Genomic DNA, 21,223 nt, shown 5'->3' on the forward strand with positions numbered 1-21,223 from the left:
CCCTCTGCCAGAGTATCACAGGATCATAGATCTGGAACTGGAAGGAACCTCAGAGGTCATTTAGTCCAGCTTCATTTTTCATGTGGGGAAACTGAGCCCAGAGAGGCTGACTTGACCAAGGTCACCCATCTGATATTTCATGTCCCTCACTGCCCTCCCCTGTCTGTTTGTCCTTCTGGCCTCCCTATCTCTCTCTGCTCTCTCTCATTCTACATTCTGTTCCTCACTCTCCCACATCTCTCCATCCTCATATCCCTCCCTGTCTCTTCAGTCCTCACCTCTACCTTTTGTCTCCTTTGTGTACTCCCTGTTCCTCCCTCACTTTTTCAATCCCCTGGTCCTTCTTGTCTTTCTTTGCCTTTCTGTCCCCACCCTCTGCTTTTCTAGGCCCCTTTCTACCTTCTGTCTCTCCCGTTTTATTTCTGTGTCTACCATTTTGTCTCTCACTCTTTCCCTTTATCTTTCTCCGCCCTTGCCTTTTTCTCCCTCTGTTTCCTTTCTTGCCCCTTTCTCCTTCCCTCCCCCCTCCCCTATGTCTTTCCCCTTGATGCCTTTGTCCATCCCCCCCACCCCTGGGGGGTCAAGGGTGGGGTAGGAGAGGGGAGAGGTGTGTGGCTCTTTGTGGCCCTGCCTCTGTTCCTCTCCCTCTCCTATTCCTCTGACCCACTTTTGCTCTCATTCCCTCTTCTTTCCTGCTGACCTTCCTTCCTGTTCTTCTGTCTCTCCTCTGTCCCTCATCCTCCCTTTCTGTCCCCTGGCTCTTGATCTCTCCCTTTTGCGTAGTCTCCTTCTCAGCTCTGTGGGGAGTTTCAGCTCCCAGTCATTAGGATGGAGAAGATGGTCGTCATGGCAACTGTTGTCATGTCAGGGGCTACTGGGATGGGGATTAATAGTATCTAGGTGAGAGCTACCTGAGTGGAGACTGATTGATTCATAGGAGGCTTGATGTTTTTCTCTGCTACTCATGGCTGTTAAATACCTTCTCTCCCTGCTGCCTCCCCCGTCTCATCCTCCTCTTCTCTTTCTCTTTTTCTCTTTCTGTCTCTCTTCTCTTCTCTTCTCTTCTCTTCTCTTCTCTTCTCTTCTCTTCTCTTCTCTTCTCTTCTCTTCTCTTCTCTTCTCTTCTCTTCTCTTCTTTTCTCTTCTCTTCTTCTCTTCTCTTCCCCATCTTCTGTCTTTCCCCCTCTATCTTTCTCTCTTTTCCTCTTTCTCTGTCTCCCTCTCTTTCTAATCTTCTCTGTCCCTTCCCCCCCTCCTCTTTTCTCTTTTTCTGTGTCTGTCTCTATCTCTCTCCATCACAGACATATACACACAATGTACAAATACACTGGTTGTACAGATGCGCATATTATGTGTGCCTCCAAGTATGTATGTTTGAGAGAGTCTATCTGGTTTATGAATATGTGAGTTTAGGTTCACCTGTGTGTGGGATGCGCCTAAGGGTGTGTCTTTGCAAGCCTTTGTTCAGCATTTATGTAGATGTGTGAATGGGCCTTTATGAGTTTTTGTGTATCTGTGTGAGCCTGTGTGTAGCACGTTGTGTCTTTGTGTGAGTACGTCTTTGTAAGTATGTGTGTGTGCGTGACTATATGCAGCATGTGTATGTCATAGGGAATGTATCTCTTTGTCAGTGTGTGTGTGTGTGTGTATGTGTGTGTAGCATGTCTTTGTGAGTCTCTCTGTGACTATGTGCTCTGAATGTAGACATCCCCCCAAACACTGATGAGTCTGCCATCTCCCAGCTATCATTGCTAGCCTATCCCTCCCTCCCTCCCTTCCTGGTAATGGATCAGTTAGGTAGGATAGCCCAATGAACTCTGACCTGGTTAGCAAGAGAACTGGGGCCTGCTGCTGCCACTATGATACCATGGGCAGGTCAGTACCCTTTTCCTGGGTGTTCTTTCCTCCTCTGTAAATTGGGGGGCTTGGATTAGATCATCTCTGAATCCTCTTCCTGCTCTGACATTTTGTACTTTCTGACAGGAGAGGCCTCAGAATTGGGGGCCCTTCTTCCTCAGTCTCAGGATCCTTCTCTGGACATTGGGGCCAGGACCCCTGGTTGGAAAAGGTGTGTGTAGGGAGCCCTTCGAGCTCCAGAGAAGACTCAAAAGTGGGAAGTCCCAGTAATCAAAGCAATTAGTCATGGGAGCAATTATGCTAATTGTTCCACTCCATGAGTCACTTCCAGCAAGTAAATACTGATTAATTCATTACCGAGCCTGAGGGAAGGGAGCTGGACTCTTTCAGGGTTAATAACTTCCTGCCCCCTTGCCCCCAATGAGGACCCCTTTCCCCATCCTCCACTTGGAGAGAGCTAGGCTTGGTAGGACCCTGCTGTGTCTTGCCTTGGGGTTCCCTACGCTGGGCTTGGCTCAGAGAGAGCCTGACTGGGTTGGAAACCTTTCAAAAAATCTAGTTTGGCTTTGTGAACACTCGGTTCAGAGGTTGAACATTCAAGAAAGATGGGAGGGTTCTCATTTCTCAGCCACCTTCTGTGACAATCACCTTTCAAGGACTGGGACAACACAGCCACTGAGGAATCTCTAAGAATTTTCCAGTGGAAGGATCTTTACCTATCACTAAGTGGGAAAGGGAGCTAATGGTAGGAACAGAAGCAGAAATGAGAATGGGGCCTGGGGAGACCAGCCTAGCCCAACCTGATAGGACCCCAGTGGAGTGTCTTCCACTTCCCTCCGAGTCATCTCTGTGAATTAGACTTCTCTGTGAGTGGCACCGCTCGTCCTCCAGGCTCCCATGTTCTGAAGCTCCAACCCCCTTCCACCTCTGGGGCCATGATTGCAGGCTCCTGAAGTGACATCTTTTCTCTCCTCCCCAACTCTCCTAGCCAGTCAATGAGCGGACCCTCTGCCATATCACTGGAAGAGGTGGCAAAGCCCGTCGGCTGGTACATCGGAAAGAGTCTGGTGGCAGAGTCAGAGGACCTGGGTTCGGATCTCACCCCTGCTGCTTACTTACTCCGTTGGGCCAATGATAACGCTTCCCTGGGTCACACTTTCCTCCTCTGTGAAGTGAGGGGGTTGGACCAGCTGGCCACCGAGATGCCTGCCAGCTCTAGAGCGATAATCAAATCATCATTTGTTCCCTTCCTCCTCCTGCTGCTGCCACCCTCCTACTCCAGGTCCTCACTGCTGAGAGCATGAGATTGTGGAGTTGGAGCAGGAAAAGAACCTTAGAAATCACTGAGTCCACCTTTCCTGTGCCTCAGTTTTTCAGAGGTCCAGAATGACTTGCCTAAGTAGATACCCAAGGCAGGATTTGAACTCAGGGCCTTCCCATTTCCAAGTCCATGGACTGCCCAGCTTGCGTGTTCTGCCCATGTCTTGTCACCCCTAGTTCCTTCAACCAGTAATTATTCAGGCTGTTTGCTTCCCTTGCCTACTGGCCTTTCAAAGTGTGCTGCCCAAAGCTCCCCTCCAGTGCTCTTGGTGTGAGGGGGCAGCCAGAGCTCTGGCAGTGGGGCTGTCCTCCAGCGTGCTTTGGTGCAGGAAGGCTCACCTAGCATTGCCATTTGGAGCTGCCCTGGAGTGGTCCATGGAAGCCGCCTGAGGCTTTTTCACAGGGGCTCTCCTTTGGCCATCCGGTACTGCTGCAGGTGGTTTCTTCTAACCCAATTGCAGGAGCACGCTTTTGTTCTCTAAACAATTTTATTGGAATCTTTTGTTTTTATGGTGCCTTCTTTCATTTCCAAATATATCCTCTCCCTACTTAGCTAGAAATAGAGACTGAGAGAGAGACAGAGAGGAGACAAGGATAGACAGAAAAAGAGACAGGAGGAAGAGAGAGACATACAGAGAGAGAAGAGTTAGAAGAGAGAGAAGAGACAGAGAGGGGACAGGGATAAATGGAGAAATAGAGGAGAAAGAGACAGAGGGAGCAAGACAAAGAGAAAGAGAGAGGGGAGACAGACATAGAAGGGACAGGGGTAGACAGAGAGACACAGAGGAAAGACACAGAAGGGGAGAGATAGAGAGAGAAGAGAGATGGAGAGAGAAAGACAGAGAGACAGAGAAGAAATTAAGCAACTTGACCCCATTCACGCAATGTGGTGGTAATATGCACTGTTCTGCTCCTTTTTGCTAAGGAGGGAGGGCACTGCATTTTTTCTGTTCTTGGAGGCCCACTTGGATGATCAGAATTACCCAGTGCTCAGTTTCAATTTTCTGTTCTTTGCATTTATGTGGATGGAGTCGTTGTGTGTGTTGCTTTCCTATTTCTATTCTGTAAATCAGTTTGCTGGATCACAGTATTATAGATTCAGGAACTTGAAAAAGATGTTGGGGCCATCTAGTCCAATCCCTTCATTTGACAGTTGAAGGAATGAAGGCCCAGGGAAGGTAAATGACCAGCCTGAAGTAGGAAGCATGAGAGGCTGTATTTGAACCAGGCTCTCTTTTGTTTACCAATATTTCACTGGAGATGAGTACATAACCCAGTGGACAGGCAGGGCATTGGCACAGATATTTTGCGTCCTCATTCTGTTGTCTCAGTGTGTTAACCTATTCTTCCAAACTTTGCATCTTCTAAAAATTTTTTTTTTTTGCTTTTTGGAGGGCAGTTGGGGCTAAGTGACTTGCCCAAGGTCACACGACTACTTTTTTTGTGTTAAGTGTTTGGGCCCAGATTTGAACCCAGGTCCTCCTGACTCCAGGGCCGATGCTCTATTCACTGTACCACTTAGCTGCCCTGACATCTTCTAAAATTTGATGAGCCATCTATACCTTCATCCAAATTGTTGATGCAGAATGCAGCAAGAGCAGGTCCCTCCATTGGATCTCTCCAGTTTGACATCTATTCACCACTCACCACTCTTTGGTTCCGTTAAGTCAGGTAGTCTGCAAACATTTTTTATAAATGTACCTACTATGTGCCAGGCCCTGTACCAAGTACACCTACCCATACTATTGTCTAGTGGACACCTCTCCATCCTGTTTTTAAAGTTTGATTAATTTTGTCTTACCTAGAATAGATATCTTGTTTAGAATAGGGAGGTTCATCTTCATGAGTTCAGATCTGGCCTCAGATACTTTCTGGCTTTGTGATTCTAGTCAAGTCACTTCACCCTGTTTACCTCAGTTTCCTCATCTGTAAAATGAACTGAAGAAGGAAATGACAAACCACACCAGTATCTTTGTCAAGAAAACCCCAAATGGTTTTCATGAAGAAAATGGAGTCATGAAGAGTTAGATACAGCTCAAATGAATGAGCAGCAACAATAACCACAGCAACTAGAGTAATATCATGGTACACCCTTAGCATGCTGGAGTCAGGAAGGCCTGGATTCAAGTGTCGCCTCCGGGACTGTGTGACTGGTCGAGCCGTTTAACTCGAGAGTTCCCCTAGGAAACTCTCTGGGACTACAGGGTGCCAAGCACGTGCAGATCAGGACTGGGAGAAGGAGGTTCTTCCCTGGGAGTCCCCGATGCCAATGAAATCATAGATCTGATGGTTCAAACTCTGCAGATAAATATGAACACATCCCAGCAAAGTGCACCAGGCTCCCCCAAAAGCTCAGTGGCAGTTGTGCCTAATGGGACTTGCCGTCTGTCACTGTTAGAATTTGCCATTCATTAAAAGCAGGGAAGGCTGTGTGCTTTAACAAGGCAGAGCCCAGGTTATACTTAATGTGAGCCTACTTACCATTCCTTGTTCTCTTCATTTGGGTGATTGTTGTCAGGATGGAATCTCTCTCTTTCTCTGGCTCTGTCTGTCTGTCTGTCTGTCTCTGTCTCTGTATCCTTATGTCTGCTTGTCTCTGTATCTATCTGTTTCTCTCTGTCTCTTTCTGTCTCTCTGTCTCTGTCTCTCCTCTCTTTGTCTCTGTCTCTCCTTCCTTGCCCCACCCCTCTTTCTGTCTGTCTGCTTGTGTCTGTCTCTCCTCTCTCATTCACAAGGATATGGGTGATTAACATCGAGGTGTGCTGCACTAATGCCCTTCTGCTCTGCCAGTCTAATGACTGAGTCCAAAAGGAAAAGAAATGAGGTTAGTCAGGTACGATCTGTTCTTCATGAACCCATACTGGCTCTAAGTGCTTTCAAAAGTATTCAGAGAGCACCCCTTTCATCACAGACTTGAGTGGGTTGCCAGGAATAGAAATCAGGCTATTAGCTCATTGTCTGAAGAACCCACCCTCTTTCTCTTCTTGAAAATCAGGCCTCCGTTTGCCTTTTGCCAGACCCACAGGGCTTCGTCTGTTCTCTACAATTTTTCAATGATTGGCGATGGCTCAGCAACCACATTCCTCTATTTCAGGGCCAGGGATTGTCGCTGGTGGAGATCTTGTGACATCAAACCTTTTAGGGCAGCCGGCTACTTCCCAGCTCTTAACTCATCCTGGGAAGATCACTTCCCACTTAACCATGTTTGTTTTATACTTTCCAATCTGCAGAGAAAACAGGCAAAGAAAGAGATGAGAAGGGTTGGTTTGGTTTGGTTTGGGGCTTGCTTCATTTTTTGCTGTCTTTGATTATTCTGAGGTTGTGGTCTCAGTCCCTGCTTTGATCTCCCTTTTGCTCTCCAGGGGCTAAAAAAAAAACCAAACCCAATCCCACGTTTTGTGCTGTCCTTATGTTCCACAGGTCTCTTCTTCTTGTGATGCTTTGGCATTCCTGACACTGTTCTTACAGGTTCTGGACCTCCTTTTGTCTTCACACTCAGCTCCCTGCCCTTGGCCTCCATCTTTGTATGTATGTCCAGGACCCAGAGGTGGGCCCTTGAGCCTTCTGTGACTGCATCAGACTTTTCCCATGCCTTCGGATCCTTCGGGCTGCTCTTCTTTCCCTGGACTCAGCCGTCTCTTTCTCACTTCATACATTTACTCCTTCGTGGTCTCCCCCCTACTCTCCTCCACCTGTTGAAATCCTATCTATCCTTCAAGGCCTAGTTTAAATGACAAAGCATTTTAAACCCAAACATGGCTCATTATCTTTCTCCCTAAACCTCTCTCCCCCTCCCAGCCTCCGACCTTTCCTGTTACTATAGAGGGCAATCCCATCCTCCTGGTCCCTCAGGCTCACAAGCTAGGGGTCATTTCTGACTCCAAGGGCTCTCTCACCCCTCCGCTCCCATATCCAAGCTGTGGTCAAGGCCCGTCAATTGCACCTTTGTAGCCTCTCTCCTCTCCTGTGACACTGCTCCCACCCTGGTGCAGGCCCTCATCCCCTCACACCTGGACTATTGCAATAACCTGCCAGTGAGTCTGCCTGCCCCAAGTCTCTCCCTACTCTAGTCTATCCTCTATTCGGCCACTTAAAGTGATTTTCTTAAAAGGCAGGTCTGATCGTGTCACTCCCCCAACCCAGTAAACTCCAGTGCCTCCCTATTGCCCCCAAGATCAAATACAAGATGTTCTGTTTGGTATTCAAAGCCCTTCCTAACCTAGCCCCCTCCCACCTTTCTCTTCTTATACCTTACTCCCCACACACATTCTTCAGTCCAGTGAGACTGGTCTCCTGGCTGTTCCATCTCTTCACTCTGGGCATTTTCTCTGTGCCTGGAATGCTCTCCCTCTTCCACTCCAACTACTGAGCTCCCTGGCTTCCTTTATGTCCCAACTAAAACCCCACCTTTTATAGGAAGCCTTCCCCAACCTCTCTTGATTCTGTACCTTCCCTCCATTAATTATTTTCTATTTATCCTGCATCTGGGGCAGCCAGTAGATAGAGTACTAGGCTTGGAATCAGGAAAGCCTGTGTGACCCTGGTCAAGTCACTTAACCCAGTTTGCCTCAGTTTCCTCATCTGTAAAATGAGCTGGAGAAGGAGATAGCAAATCCCTCCAATATCTTTGCCAAGAAAACCCCAAATAGGGCCATGAAGAGTCGGACATGACTGAATAACAGCAACAAATTTATCCTATATATGGTCTGCTTTGTATATATTTACATGCTGTCATCCCCAGAGCTTAACATAGTGCCTAGCACAGAAGTTTAATAAATGTTTATTGATTGATTATTACCATCACCAACAACAAGAGTTTACTTGGTGCTTACTCTGTGCCGAGCCCTAGGGATACAAAGAAACTGGGTCCCTGTGCTTAAGGAGCTTGCTTTCCAATGGATGAGTTAGTCCAGTCATGTCTGATTCTCTTCGTGACTCCATTCAGGGTTTTCTTGGCAAAGACACTAGAGTGGTTTACCATTTCCTTCTCCAGAGCATTTTACAGATGAGGAAACTGAGGCAAACTGCGTGAAGTGACTTCCCCAGGGTCACACAGCTAGTGAGTGTCTGAGGCTGCATTTGACCTTAAGAAGATGAGTCTTCCTAAATTCCAGCCTGGGCACTCTATCTGCTGTGCCACCTAACTGCCCCTAATGGAGGAGACAACGTGTAAATAACTAGGTCTTTACAAAATACATACAGGATAATGAGAGATAATCCCAGAGGGAGAACACTGGGGGGGGGGGGGGAGTGGGATGGGGTGGAGAAAGGACTATTGCAGAAAGTGGGATTGGAGTGGAGTCTTGAAAGAAACCAGGTAAACCTAGAGGGGGAGATGAAGGGGCAAAGCACCCCAGCCATGGGGCAAGGCCAGTGAAGGGACACAGATTTTGGAGATGGACACCTCTTCCGTGAAACTTCCTGTGTTACCCCCTTCTGGAAAAGATCACTTCCTTGAATTTTCCCTATCCATGAATCAGCAAGCCAGCCTTCCTTCCTTCCTTCCTTCCTTCCTTCCTTCCTTCCTTCCTTCCTTCCTTCCTTCCTTCCTTCCTAGTCAGGATTAAGTGACTTTGCCCAGGGTCACACAGCTGGTAAGTGCCAAGTTTCTGAGGCCAGATTTGTACTCAGATCCTAGTGACTCTAGGGCTGGTGCTCTATTCACTGCACCACCTAGCTACCCCCTTAACAATCTTTAAGTACCATTTATGCGCTAGGTGCTGTCCTAGGAACTAGGGCTACAAATACAAACAGTGAGACATCTCCTACTTGCAAAGAGCTTACATTCTGATGGGGAAAGATGAGTGCATTGACAAAAAAGAATGAACACCAAGAATTACTGCATAGTTAAATACAGAGTAGTTTGGGAGGGAGGGTGCAAGCATCTGGAGGCTTGTGGAACAGCTAGTAATATATTTTCATTTTCCCCTCCAGACATCAAAACATTAAAGAGTTTTACAGCCTTAGCAAGCTGTCAGTAAATTATTGAATGAATGAATTAATTCATGAAATAGCGCTCTTTTCTTTAGTGGGGTAGGGAGGGTTTATGACTTAGTTCTAGCCCCTAATAATTAATGCATCCTCTCACACATGGGGAAGATGCCCTGGACCTTAGCAGGTTGGTGTGTTCTTTGAATTGTGCCCCCAGGAGGGGGGAGAAATAAAGAGCTGGGAGTCAGAAACTCCTGGGTTTAAATCAGGGTTCAGACACTTAATAACTGTGTGACTCAGGCAAGTCACTTAACTGCTATCTGCCTCAGTTTCCCTGAATATAAAATGGGAATGATAGCACCTAGCTATCAGGTTGTTATAAGGACAGAATCAGATAATATTTGTAAGACATGCTTACTATGGTTCCTGGCACGTAGTAGGCTTTATATCAGTGCTTTTTCCTTTCTCTTCCTTGGGCTGTTGCCACTTTCTCCTTGGGGCTAAAGCATCATGTTTACCAGATGGATGATGGGACTTTTGGTTCTGGGGCAAGGACTCTGTCCATAGCTGCGATGCAGGCTTGGTCTGTAGCCAGTCTTAGGGGCTTGTCCACAGTGATCAGAGTGGTTTACTCTCTCCTGGGCCAACCATCAGTACATGGCTAGAATGAGGGATGATTCTGTATCCAAATTCAGCATGTGGTAGGTATCATTGTATGGTCAGGGTTAAGTCTGAGTCAAGGGTTTGGAACTCAGAATGTGGTTTAGGTGACAGGACCCTAGATTTAGAAGTAACCTTTAGAGGTCATTGGGTCCAGTCCCTAACTTTATGTAGCAGGTAGGTGGCCTAGTTGGTAGAACCTTGGATTCCAAGCTGGTGAGACCTGAGTTCAAATTCCCATCTCAGGCACATGTTAATTTTGGGACTTTTAACATTTCTGTGCCTCAGTTTCCTTATAAAAATGGGGCTATTAATAGCATCTACCTTAGAAAGGTTGTTATGAGGCTCAAATGGAATAACATCCATAGGAAAGTAAGGCCAAGACAGGTAGATGACTTGCCTAGGGTCACACAGCTAGTAAGAAAAGGACTTAATCTTCTGTATGGTGTAGGGAATCATGATATCATAGATCAGAAGTGGGAAAGGACCTTGGTGGCCATCTATTCTAATCCCTGTATTTGACAGATGAGAAAATTGAGGCCCAGACAGACTGAAAGATTTCTGTAAGGTCACACAGGTAATGAGTAAAAGATGCCAGCTTCCCACCTCTTGGCCTTTTCTGCCATGCCCTTGATACAGCGCTGCCATGTTTTTTCATAATTGGTCTCCTCGCTTTTCTTTACATACAACATGTCGTCTCCCACTTCTGTGGCTTTGAGGAGGCACTTCTCCAAGTCTGAGTCTCCCCTCACACTGCCTCACTCCTTTCAAAACTCTGCTCAAAGGCTTTCTTCTCTACTGGGCCTTTCCTGATCTCCTCCCAACCCCCGGCCATCTCTGCCTCCTAAACTTACATTTTTGTGGATTGCATTTTACAAATGAAGAAATATTTTATATTTAGTTATTTTTTCACATGCTGTTTGCCACGTTAGAGTGTATTCTCTTTGAGGGAAGGGACTTTGAGCTAGTGACCTGTTCTTAGGGAACTGGTCATGGAAAGCACGAGGGCCTGTGATTGTATATAATCAGATAAGAAGGGAATTTGACCCAATCAGGGATGCTGAGACATGTCTGTAGAGGTCTGGGCTGAACAGCATCCCTGGTATCCTTACCCTATGTGTGTGTGTGGGTTGAACAATGGTCCGCCATTTTGGACACCCTGAGATTTTCGGCGGTGCCACAGAAGTGGCTCCAGGCCCTGGTTCTTTACCATGAGTTTGTGACTGTATGGCCTCTGGCCTCCCTGGGTGTCTGCCCACTGCCCGCTTGGTTCCGTGGTGTTGAACTCTGTCCTTCTGCTCCTCCCTAGGCTCAGCGATGGCGCAGTGAGAACTTTGAGAGGCCAGTTGACCTAGAGGGCTCAGGGGATGATGACTCCTTCCCAGACGATGAGCTGGACGACCACTATTCGGGCTCTGGCTCTGGCTGTAAGTTTGGTCCCTCTCCTCCTCCTCCTCCTTCCCTTCCTCCCCTCCTCCTCTTCCTCCCTTCCTCCTCTTCCTCCCTTCCTCCTCTTCCTTCCTCCTCCCCTCCTTTCCTCTTCTTCCTCCTCCTCCTCCTCCCCTCCTCCCCCTCCTCCTCCCCTCCTACTCCTCCTTTCCCTCCTCCCCCTTCTACCCCTCCTCTTCTCCTCCTCCTCCTCCTGCTTCCATGGCCACCTTGGGGCTGCTGGAAAACCCCTAGCCTGGCCTGTCTAGGAAACTGTTGGCTCCCGGCCACATCCCCTCAACCAGTTGGCATAAATGTCCTGTGTGTGTGTTTGTGTGTGTGTGTGTGTGTCCCCTCCCCTCCCCTCTGTGTGCCTAGCATTGTGCTAGGTGCTGTGAGGGATACAGAGAACAATAACTGATACTAACATAAACCTTTAGAGCTTACAGTGAGCCCCATCTGAGCCTCACTACCCCCCTGTGAACTCACTATTGGCCCCATTTTACAGATGAGGAAACTGAGGCTCAGTGGAGTTACATATCTATAGCTCTTCACTATCGATAGAAGGCCCAGAGAGGGCAAAGTGATTTTGTGACAATAGCAAGCATTTATATAGGATTTAAGGTCTGCTAAGTGCTTTTATAAATATCTCATTTGGTCCTCACAGTGACCCTGTGTTGTTGTGAAGTTGTGTTTCAGTTATGTTTGACTCTTTGTGACCCCATTTGGGGTTTTCTTGGCAAAGACACTGGAGTGGTTTGCCATTTCCTTCTCCAGCTTATTTTACAGATGAGGAAACTGAGGCAAACAGGGTTAGGTGACTTGCCCAGGGTCACATAGATAGTAAGTGTCTGAGGTCAGATTTGAACTCAGGACTATGAGTCTTCCTGACTTAAGACCCAGTATTCTGTCTACTGCACCACTTAGCTACCCATTAAAGTGCTGTTATTGTCCCCATTTTACAGATGGAGAAACTGAGGGTGAGAGAGGGTAAGTGATTTGGCCTGAGTTGCACAGCTAGTAAGCGTCTGGGGCTGGATGTGACCTTAGGTCTGCCTGGCTCCCAGGCCTAGCGCCACTTGACTGCCTACACTGGAGTGTTGGCGGTCTAGCTGGAACTGGAGTCTTGGTCTCCAAGTATGTTCCCCTCTAGGAGCTTAGGTTTAGGTGAATAAATCAATTGCCCATGAAAGGTTAACATAGCAGGCAGTAGGCGGTTGGCACCCACTGAGTGATGGGAACACAGAAAGGTATGGAAAACACTGGGAGTGCGAGCTTGCTGGGGGTGATCAGGGAGGGCTGATGGAAGAGGTGGAGTCTGGCTTTGGGGGTGATGAGAATGGGGTGAATTTTGATAGGCGGAGCGGATGGAGCAGGTCCTTCCCCTTGGGAAAAGGCCATATTCCCTTCTCTGCCATAATACCAGAAGGGAAACTGAATAGAAAGGTGGGTGAGAAAATGCCAATCCTCTCTGCACCCCCCTGCCCCAACAAAACCATGGCTCCCACTAACTCCACAATCTCCCCTATTCTTCCTTCCTTTTAGACTTTGAGCAAGAGTCTGGGATTGAGAAGGCTGTACGGATAAGTACCAATGTAGCTGTTGCCCTGTCCACCACCCCAGCTGTGCTGCCGACCAGTGCCATCCAGCCCATGGGCACCCCTTTTGAGATGCAGCCCTCGGAGAATCCCACACCCAAGCCTGCCACCACTGTTTTGGCAGTGACCAAGGTGTCAGTGGTCCCCACTGCTGCTGCCACTGCTGCCACCATGGCCACGGCCACAGAGGTGGTGACCACTACAGCTCCGGTTGTGGCCACTGAGGCCCCGGCCGTGGCTACTGTAGCCCCAGCTGTGGCCACCGCTGCTGTTGTCACCACCAACATCATCCCAACTACTGCTAGCATCCCCACATACCCCCCATCCACAATCAGTGTGCCAGTTTCTCAGACAACAGCCCTCCCTAAGCTCCCGCCTCCTCCACCAGCTACTGTGGCAGCCACGGTCCAGGCCACAGTTCAAGCCACAGTTCAGGCTACAGCGCCTGCCACACTCACACTCTCTGCAGTGGCTTCTGGCCTGGACACAGAGGCACCCACCCCTAAGCTGGTGGTCACTGCCACGCCAAGCACCTTGCCGAAGCCAGAAACCTCTCAGCCTCCAGGTGTCTTCGAGAAGAGCACTGTAGCCCTGGGATCTGATGCCCTGGTGCCTACAGAGGTCCCACAGGTGGGAGAATAGGGTTGGGGATTAGAGATGAAATAGGGATTTAGAAAAAGCCAAATGGAGAGAGATTTGGAATGAAGATAAAAGAATGGGGGATGGGGGTTGGGACAGGATTAAGGATGGTGAATGGGGAGGTGATGAGCAGGCAGGTCTTGTTGGGAAGGCATTGCCAGTCACGGTGACAAGGCCCTACCAAATGTCTGCTGTTGTCTGCATGGCATATGCTCCCTGTTCACATGCACTGTCCCTGCTTGCCAGATGGGCCTCCCTGACTCCACCTTGGTCCATTCCCTCTTCTCTTCCATCCCTCCTCCTCCTGTCCTTTTCTTCTTTCCACTGGATTTGGATCCAAAATCCTAGCTTTGGAAGTTACTGCTGTGACTTCAGGCAAGTTACCTGGCCTTTCCAGGTTTCTGGTCCCCTGCTTTTGGACTGGATGGCCCCTAAGGGTCTTCCTGACTACCAGTCTATGATCTTGTGTTGCTTTTCCATCTCTTGTCCCTCTCATCCCTCTTTCTTTCCTTTTCTCCCCATCTCTTTCTTGACTTCCTTTTTTTCCTTTTAAAATGGTTCATTGTTTATCTTTTTACATCAGTATTACTTTTCAGCGACCCAAATATAGCCTTTCCTTTCAACAAATAATTAAAGTCCATCAAAACATCACTCCATCATGTACCTTCTTTCTTTTCCTCTCTTCTTGGCTGTTTTCTCTCCTTCTCTCCTCCTCCTCCTTCTCTCCCTTTCTCTTTCTTCTCTGTACTTTCTGCTTGGCATAGGGGGTGTCTATAGGGTTGGGGGTAAGGAGGGAGAACTTGTCCTTCCTGGTTAGGGATGGGGAGGTGAGGGCCCAATGGAGGATTTCCATGCTGGGGGAATGACAGAGCCTTGAGTCAACGCTTCAAGGCCCCTACCCACTATCCTCCCTTTCTGCTCTCCATCCCTGCAGACCCCTACCCCAGAGGCCCCACTAGCTACAAACCGGGAAGTGGAGGCCGAGGTCCCATTCCCCAGTGGGGACTCGGAGCCCCCAGAGGAGGGGATCACCCAGCCAGAGCTGGACAATGAAGTAGTGGCAGTGGGTGAAAAGACCACTACCACCTCAGCAGGAATAAAGCCCAAGGATGAACAGCCCGGGCCAGGCCTGTTTGATAACACCATTGACTTGGGCAACTCCGCAGCCCAGCTGCCTCAGAAGAACATCCTTGAGAGGAAGGAGGTGCTAGTAGGTAAGGCCTGGCTAAGGTTGGGGGCGGAGGGGATGGAGATGGGGAGTGAGGAGAAGAAAGGGAGGATGGATGGATGGAGTTCTTGTGTCCCCAGAACTTAAACACTTACTAAGTGTTTCATTCTTTCGTGCATTATTCATTCACTCATATTCTTCCCTTTTCTCCCAGGGAATCCTCATTAGCTCAGGCTTCAGGGTCCCTCTTTAAGCCAGGAGGTCCCTACTGTACCTGGGGGGATGTGGCAGCAAGAAGCAGAAGCCGGGCTTGGCCCCGCCCTGCTTCCCAGTCCCTGAGCCCCTGAGTGCCCACCCTTCTTCACTCCGACTCCTAAGCCCTGCTCCTTCATTCTTCCCTGCAGCGGTGATTGTGGGTGGGGTGGTCGGAGCCCTCTTTGCTGCCTTTCTGGTCACACTCCTCATCTATCGCATGAAGAAGAAGGATGAAGGGAGCTATACCTTGGAGGAACCGAAGCAGGCCAGCGTCACGTACCAGAAGCCGGACAAACAGGAGGAGTTCTATGCCTAGAGGGACCTCGGTGCCTCCTCTTCCTTCCCCTCCCCCCAGCCTTCCTCTTCTCTCCTTCCCACTTTTTGCTTACCTATTGGACAGAACTGTGAGTCTTCTGAATCCCTCTGCTGCACTGGACCCAAGTTTATTGCTGGAGCAGGGGGACATTGTCCATGACCCCTTGTGCCCTCCCTCTGGCACGTGGGGCAGGACCTTGGAAAGGGGGCAGTCAGCCTCCCCTCTCCCATCTACAGAACTGGGATTCCCCCCTACCCTAGAACCCACTTATTCCCAGAGGAGCTCTGATCAGCATCCCACCCTACTTTTCAGGCCAGAGCTGGGCTCCAGAGGAGCCAATGGCTGGTCAGGCTGGGGCTCCAGGGACTTTGGGCCAGATTTCTATCTGTGGGAGAAGTTGAGTCAGACAAAACTTTCTTTGGTTGATAAATGAGGGGGCAAGACTTGGGAATCGCTTTCTCCTCTCCCTTGGGCTCTCGATGGCCTTCTCATCGGGATTGGGAGATTTCTCCTGGACTGGCAGCGGGGCACCTTTTGCCATGGGGCCGTGAACCCTTAATTTAGTGGTTTTAGGGGCCCATGGCAGCCAATGCCATCTCTTAGGCGGGACTTCTTTTGGCCATGGCAAGTGAGCCCTGTGGACAATGCTGGATTGAAGTTGGGGGGAGGAAAGAGAGGAAAGGGAAGAGAGAGTCTGAGTGGAAGAGGGGCGATAGTGGGAGAGGGGAGTGAGTGGAGAGCCTGGAAGCTCTCTACCCTCCCTTGCCCCTTCCCCCTGCTCCTGGGACTCTCTCAGACCAAACCTTTGAGTTACCTCCCAGTGCCAACCAGCATCAGGGTTAACAAGCATGTGGCTTTGCCAAGAGTGCCTGAGAGTGGCTGGCTCAAACCTTTTCCAGAGGAGGGGGGAACATTCCTTCTCTCCCTCCCCCATCTCTCTTGCTGGACGGGGCACGGATTCTCTCTGTGGCTCAAGCTAGTGAGGGTGGGGGGAGTGTCTGGGCAGAGATATTCTGCCCGAGGCACGGCAGCCACCCAAGGGGTAGCATTTGCCAGACACGACTTCGTCATAATCAGCCACGTCTATCACTCACATGACCCAGCATGCAGACAGTCACAAAAAAGTCACATACACCAGGCCCACCGGCATACTATCATGTGTCCCAACAGAATTCTCCCACACACCAGTCATCGACATGCCCTGAATCAGTACCACCAACCACATGTTCTCATATGCTGTGGTCGGATAGCTGGGGAATCTCTTTTTAAAAGAAAAGATGAGAAGGGGGAGTGGAGAAGCTGCTTTTCCCTGAAGACCCCGATGCCTGCCTTCCAGCTCTCCCTGCCCTTCTAAGTTACTCACCCCTTTCCTGGATACCTGGAGCCAGTGGGAAGAGCCGTGGTGGGTGGTGCAATGGAAGAATAGATTGCCAGGCCCAGCTTTAGGGGTGATCCTGTGAATTTGGAAAGGAAGGGGATGCCCCCAGTGGACCCAGAAACCGGATGCCAAGGCCTGACTTCTGTGGTGGAGTTATATGGGTGCTTCTAGTCTGCCAGTTCCAGACTCCCTCCCTCATGGACTGGGGATGGTCCCAGGAAGGGCATGGAGATGCGGAAGGAAGGACTTTCATTGAAACTGATCCACTTTCCAGGAATGGCCTCAGGCCCTTGATTTCCTACATGAAGCTGGCTCCTACTGTATCACCCAGTTCATGGGCCTATGTGTCTGCCAACTCTTGGAAGCCACTTAGTGCCTGCCTGGACAGAGTCATGAGTATCCCCTAGCCCAGCCCTGCTGCCTCTTGACTAGTATATGGACACAAGCCCTCCCCTTTGGAGCTCCCTATGGGGAGACTGGTGATCATCTCAAGGCCCTTTGGTACCTTCTCCCCATAGGGCTCCCAGGAGCCCTTTGTGAGGTCCCTGCCCCAGAGCTTGTGGTTGGTGCAGATTCTGCTGGCACTGGGCTCCCTGTTTTATGAGATCCACTCCTCCTTGTCCCTGTCCTAGGCATCTCCATACTCAGACCTTGTTTGTTACTCTGGGAGCAGGTGCCACGTTCATAGACAAAGCCTGGCCCATACAGTTTGTATCTTCTGCCTCCTTGAGAGACCTGAGGAACCCACCATCTCTTGAGAGCACCTGCTGTTAGAGGGCTCCATGCCTGAATCCTGGGCCCTGAGGGGAGCCGCCCAATGCTGACAGTCAAGAAACTGGAATAGCATCGTCACCTGTGGGCTAGCCTGTTTCTCAATGGATGCACTCAGAGGCATGGAGCCTGTTGCAGGCTGTCTCAAACTTGGGAGAGGTGGTTTTTTTGCTGGGGGAGGAGGGACTGAAAGGAATTCCAGGGATAGAATCCTGGTTTTTGGACTGCTCGCCTCCAGTCTTCATGCTTAATGTCCCATTTGTTTTATTCCCCTTGCTTCATCAGCTCCTCCCATCCCAAAGTCAGAAAGGCAGGCCATCCCCTTGGTGGATTGTGAGGTGTGCAGATGGGGAATGGGGAGGGACTTGTTACATCTGGGGGAATGTGAGAGCAGGGAGAAAAGTCTGGTCTGAGGCCCAGAAAGGAAGCCTGAGTTGATGGGTTAGATCCCAGGAGGGAGGTGTGGAAGGGTGTCTGGATGTTGGTCCCTGCTGCTCTGTCTCCTGTAGACTCCTGTCCATAACCTATTTTTAGTTATATCCATGACCTGCCCACTCTTAGCACTGGTAATCACCTTATCCTATCAGTCTTGTTTCCCCAACCACCCACCTATAGGGCCATGGTCCATAGGAAGAGAAGAGTCAAAGCTGGCAGGCCTTGAGGAAGGGTCTAGTGTCATCTCCAAGATGCCTAGTGGGGCCAGTCCTCAGTCTACGAATTCACTGGAGTGCCAGAGGCCAGCTGGGGAAAAGTTGGTCCCCAAGTGTTTGAGTGTGGAGGTTTGGGGATAGGGTTGTCTAAATGCCAGCTGCCCCTTTTTGGTCCCTAAAGTTGTCATGTCACCACTGGCTCCCAAGGCTGAATTGACATATAGCCTTGTGGATAGAAATGGGAAGGGGATCCTGAGAAGTAAAGATGAGGTAATACTACTTCCAGAAAACTGGTGGGGAGAGTGTGGAGAAGGGTCAAGAGACTGTCAGTGTTCCTTTCCTGGGACCTCCCCTTCCCTTATTGGACCATGAGTATGATATGAATTTCACAGGGTCTGTCCTGTTCGAATGAATCACCCTATACCCCATTTCTAGGCAGGGTCTTGGCTTGGGGAGGATCTCTTGGGAGTGGGAAGGGCAGGGAGAAGCTATAGGCATCTGGTTGCCAGAGTGAGTTATGTCTATAATGAGGGCAGTCTAGCTAGAGGGGAGTTCCTATAGCCTGAGCTATAGGTAAGGAGAGTTAACAGGTTAGGGGATGGAGGAATCCCCCAAGGAATTGGCTCATTGGCACTACAGCCTTGGTCCCTTCAACCCCAGGAACAATGCTTCCTGAGGAGGCCATCTTTGGTGACCCATTTATCCAATTTCTAGGGGTCCTTGGAAACTGATAGGAATGTTTCCTAGTGGAGTGCCTAGTGGGAAAGGGAAGGTGGAGGAGAAAGCCAACTGGGTTGGGGAACCTTGTGGTCTGGAGCTTGGGGTCCCCTTGTGGGTCAGCAGGCATTGCTGTACCTGAGAGATGCTGAGAGCTTGGGTTGGGAGGGCTGCCAGGAAGCAGACATTCCCATCCCCCCTAGACTCAACTGTTAGCAAGGCAGCTACTGGGAAAAGCTGCTTTTTGGGGTGTCCCTCTGCATTTTCTATGGGGCACCCTTTCTGTTTCAGGGCATCTCATCCACAATTTCAGGACAAATATTCCTCCACTTTGTATAACCACCTTTTCCTCCTTTCCCCATTCATGGGGCAGTGACCCCAGGCTGCTCTCCTTGTAAATAGGAATTGAAGAAGCCTGTATAGATTTACAAATAGCAAGATCGCCAAAAGACCTGGGGACCGAGGATCTCAGGGTACATGGCCCAGTCTTGAGAGCTTCTGAAAGTTCCAGACTCTGGCACTCACCCTGAAGAAGCCTCCTGGGCTGGAGCTGGCACCATGGCCCTCCCCCCTAAATAGTGAATGCATGTAAATATTTTTAACAGGAACTGTGTCTCATGCAGCAAACCCCTCTTTGGGGGCTCTCCCTCTACAGAACCACCCCTGGGCCTGGGACTTGGAGGGACAATTGTCTGTGCATCCAGGTGGAAGAAAGGGGAGAGCAGAAACCCTCGACCCCCACCCTATCTATATCCCTCCCACTCAATCTGTTTGTTAACCGTTTTTGTCCTGAGTTTATGGCCAAAACTTTTGAATAACAAAGGAGAAAGAGACCAACTGAACCCTTCCCCATCAAGGGGGGGATCTAGTCCAAGCCCTGGGCTCATGGCCCAATCCTGTAATGGTACCATTATTTTTTTTTTAATTCTTTCTGTGTTGTGCCCATTTATAAGAGGAAATAAAACAAGTCAATTAAAGGATGCTCCCTGTCTGGGAGTAGGGTGAGCATCAGAATCATTTCTCCAGGCCTTGACCTCACATCTCCCTGCCAACCTAACCAGAAGCCACCTCCATGTGCCTCAACTCCTCCCTCGAAGGCAGCACTCTAGGACCACCAGTGCTACCTTTGCTTTTTAAAAGAGCCTAAGGGAAAAAAAGGGAAATGAACTATCTCCTGAGAACCATTAGGGTTCCACAACCATTATTAAGCACCGATTAATACAGGGTGCTCTTTAACTGCTGGGGAAGAGAAAAGATTAGAACATTCCGTGGAGTTTAAAAATCTATTGGGGGGCTTTGACACCAGCTAGAAGGTAAACCTTGAAAGATGCAACAAAGGGAAATGAGGAAAAGCTCATGTTCAACTGGTGAGATCAAGGAAAGCTTCCTGGAAGTGGCATCAGAGCTAAGGTTTAAAGGATGGGTAGAAGACTGAGGAAGCTGGGGACTGGAGGGGGGGGTTGGGGGCGTTTGCCCGAGGTCATGTGGGCACCAAGTGGCAGAGCCAGGATTTCAAGTCTGGTTCTTTCTACTATGTAGCCTTCCATGGTAGAAGACTGGCAACTAGAGAATGGTATTTTTGGCCATGGTGACGCTCAAAGCAAAAATGAGAAAGGTCCTGTGTGGCCTCCATTTCCCTTAGTGATACTGGTGGAGAATTCAGGCAGGAGATTCCAAGTATCACCCAGTTTTCAGGCTTTTCTATAAACTAATGCTTACATGCGACTTCTGTTTAATGACCCCAAAACGTGATACTCTGTTAGAGTAATCTGCTCAATGAGATTGAAAATCAGTGTGCTATAAGGGAAAGAATACTAATTTTAGACACAGGCCAGACTTGGATTCAGATCCTGGTTCTGACACTTAGCTATGTGACCCTGGGCAAGTCACTAAAACTCACTGAACCTCATTCTATAAAGTGGGGTTAATCGTATGTGCTGAACAATGCTTTGTAAACCTAAAAGAGCTATATAAATGCAGGTTATTAAGCATACCCATATTAATCTTGCTATAAATAAAATAGAAGATATAAGATAGTTGCAGTAATTAGTAGAATGACTTGTAGGTTCTTGGAGAGCTAAATAAAGGCATTGATTTCACAGAATACTTGTTCATCTCACTTTGCAATGCTTGTGATTAGAATCGGCAAACCAACAGCCATGAAGAGAATCGCTGCTTATGGACCACCATCTGTTTCGGGGGATGAAGAAAGTCCTATGAAGAAGCTGTTGAGGTCCTTCCAACAGTTAACCTATACCTTAATACTCAGTGACTTCAATGCAAAGCTGAGCATGGGGGAGAATGGTAGAAACAATGTCAGATATGTTGGTTTGAGTTCAAAGAATGAAGGAAAGCAAAGTATTGTAGATTACTCAGGAGCCCGACAGTACATCATGAATGCTTTCTTCAAGAGAGTTGGAAAGAGTTAAATGCAATGATTACCAAACTTCATCTCTCTCTCTCTCTCTCTCTCTCTCTCTCTCTCTCTCTCTCTCTCTCTCTCTCTCTCTCTCTCTCTCTCTCTCTCTCTCTCAC

General features: G+C 49.0%; 1 protein-coding gene across 2 annotated transcripts in view; it reads left to right on the forward strand.

The window, feature by feature from the left end:
* SDC3 (syndecan 3) overlaps positions 1–20,792 on the forward strand; it is a 71,416-nt gene extending 50,624 nt beyond the window's left edge. For both annotated transcript variants that reach the window (XM_069078832.1, XM_069078833.1), the window contains exons 2-5: positions 11,078–11,195; positions 12,742–13,424; positions 14,368–14,647; positions 15,006–20,792. In XM_069078832.1, the coding sequence (XP_068934933.1) occupies positions 11,078–11,195; positions 12,742–13,424; positions 14,368–14,647; positions 15,006–15,172 (1,248 nt within the window). In that variant the 3' untranslated portion in view covers positions 15,173–20,792. The remainder of the gene's footprint in view (positions 1–11,077; positions 11,196–12,741; positions 13,425–14,367; positions 14,648–15,005) is intronic.
* Positions 20,793–21,223: the final 431 nt, after the last annotated feature.

This window comes from Petaurus breviceps, unplaced genomic scaffold (genome assembly GCF_028583685.1).
Source record: "Petaurus breviceps papuanus isolate PSGF00001 unplaced genomic scaffold, PetGlider_PUasm1.0 91041, whole genome shotgun sequence".
Taxonomy (NCBI): Eukaryota; Metazoa; Chordata; class Mammalia; order Diprotodontia; family Petauridae; genus Petaurus; species Petaurus breviceps.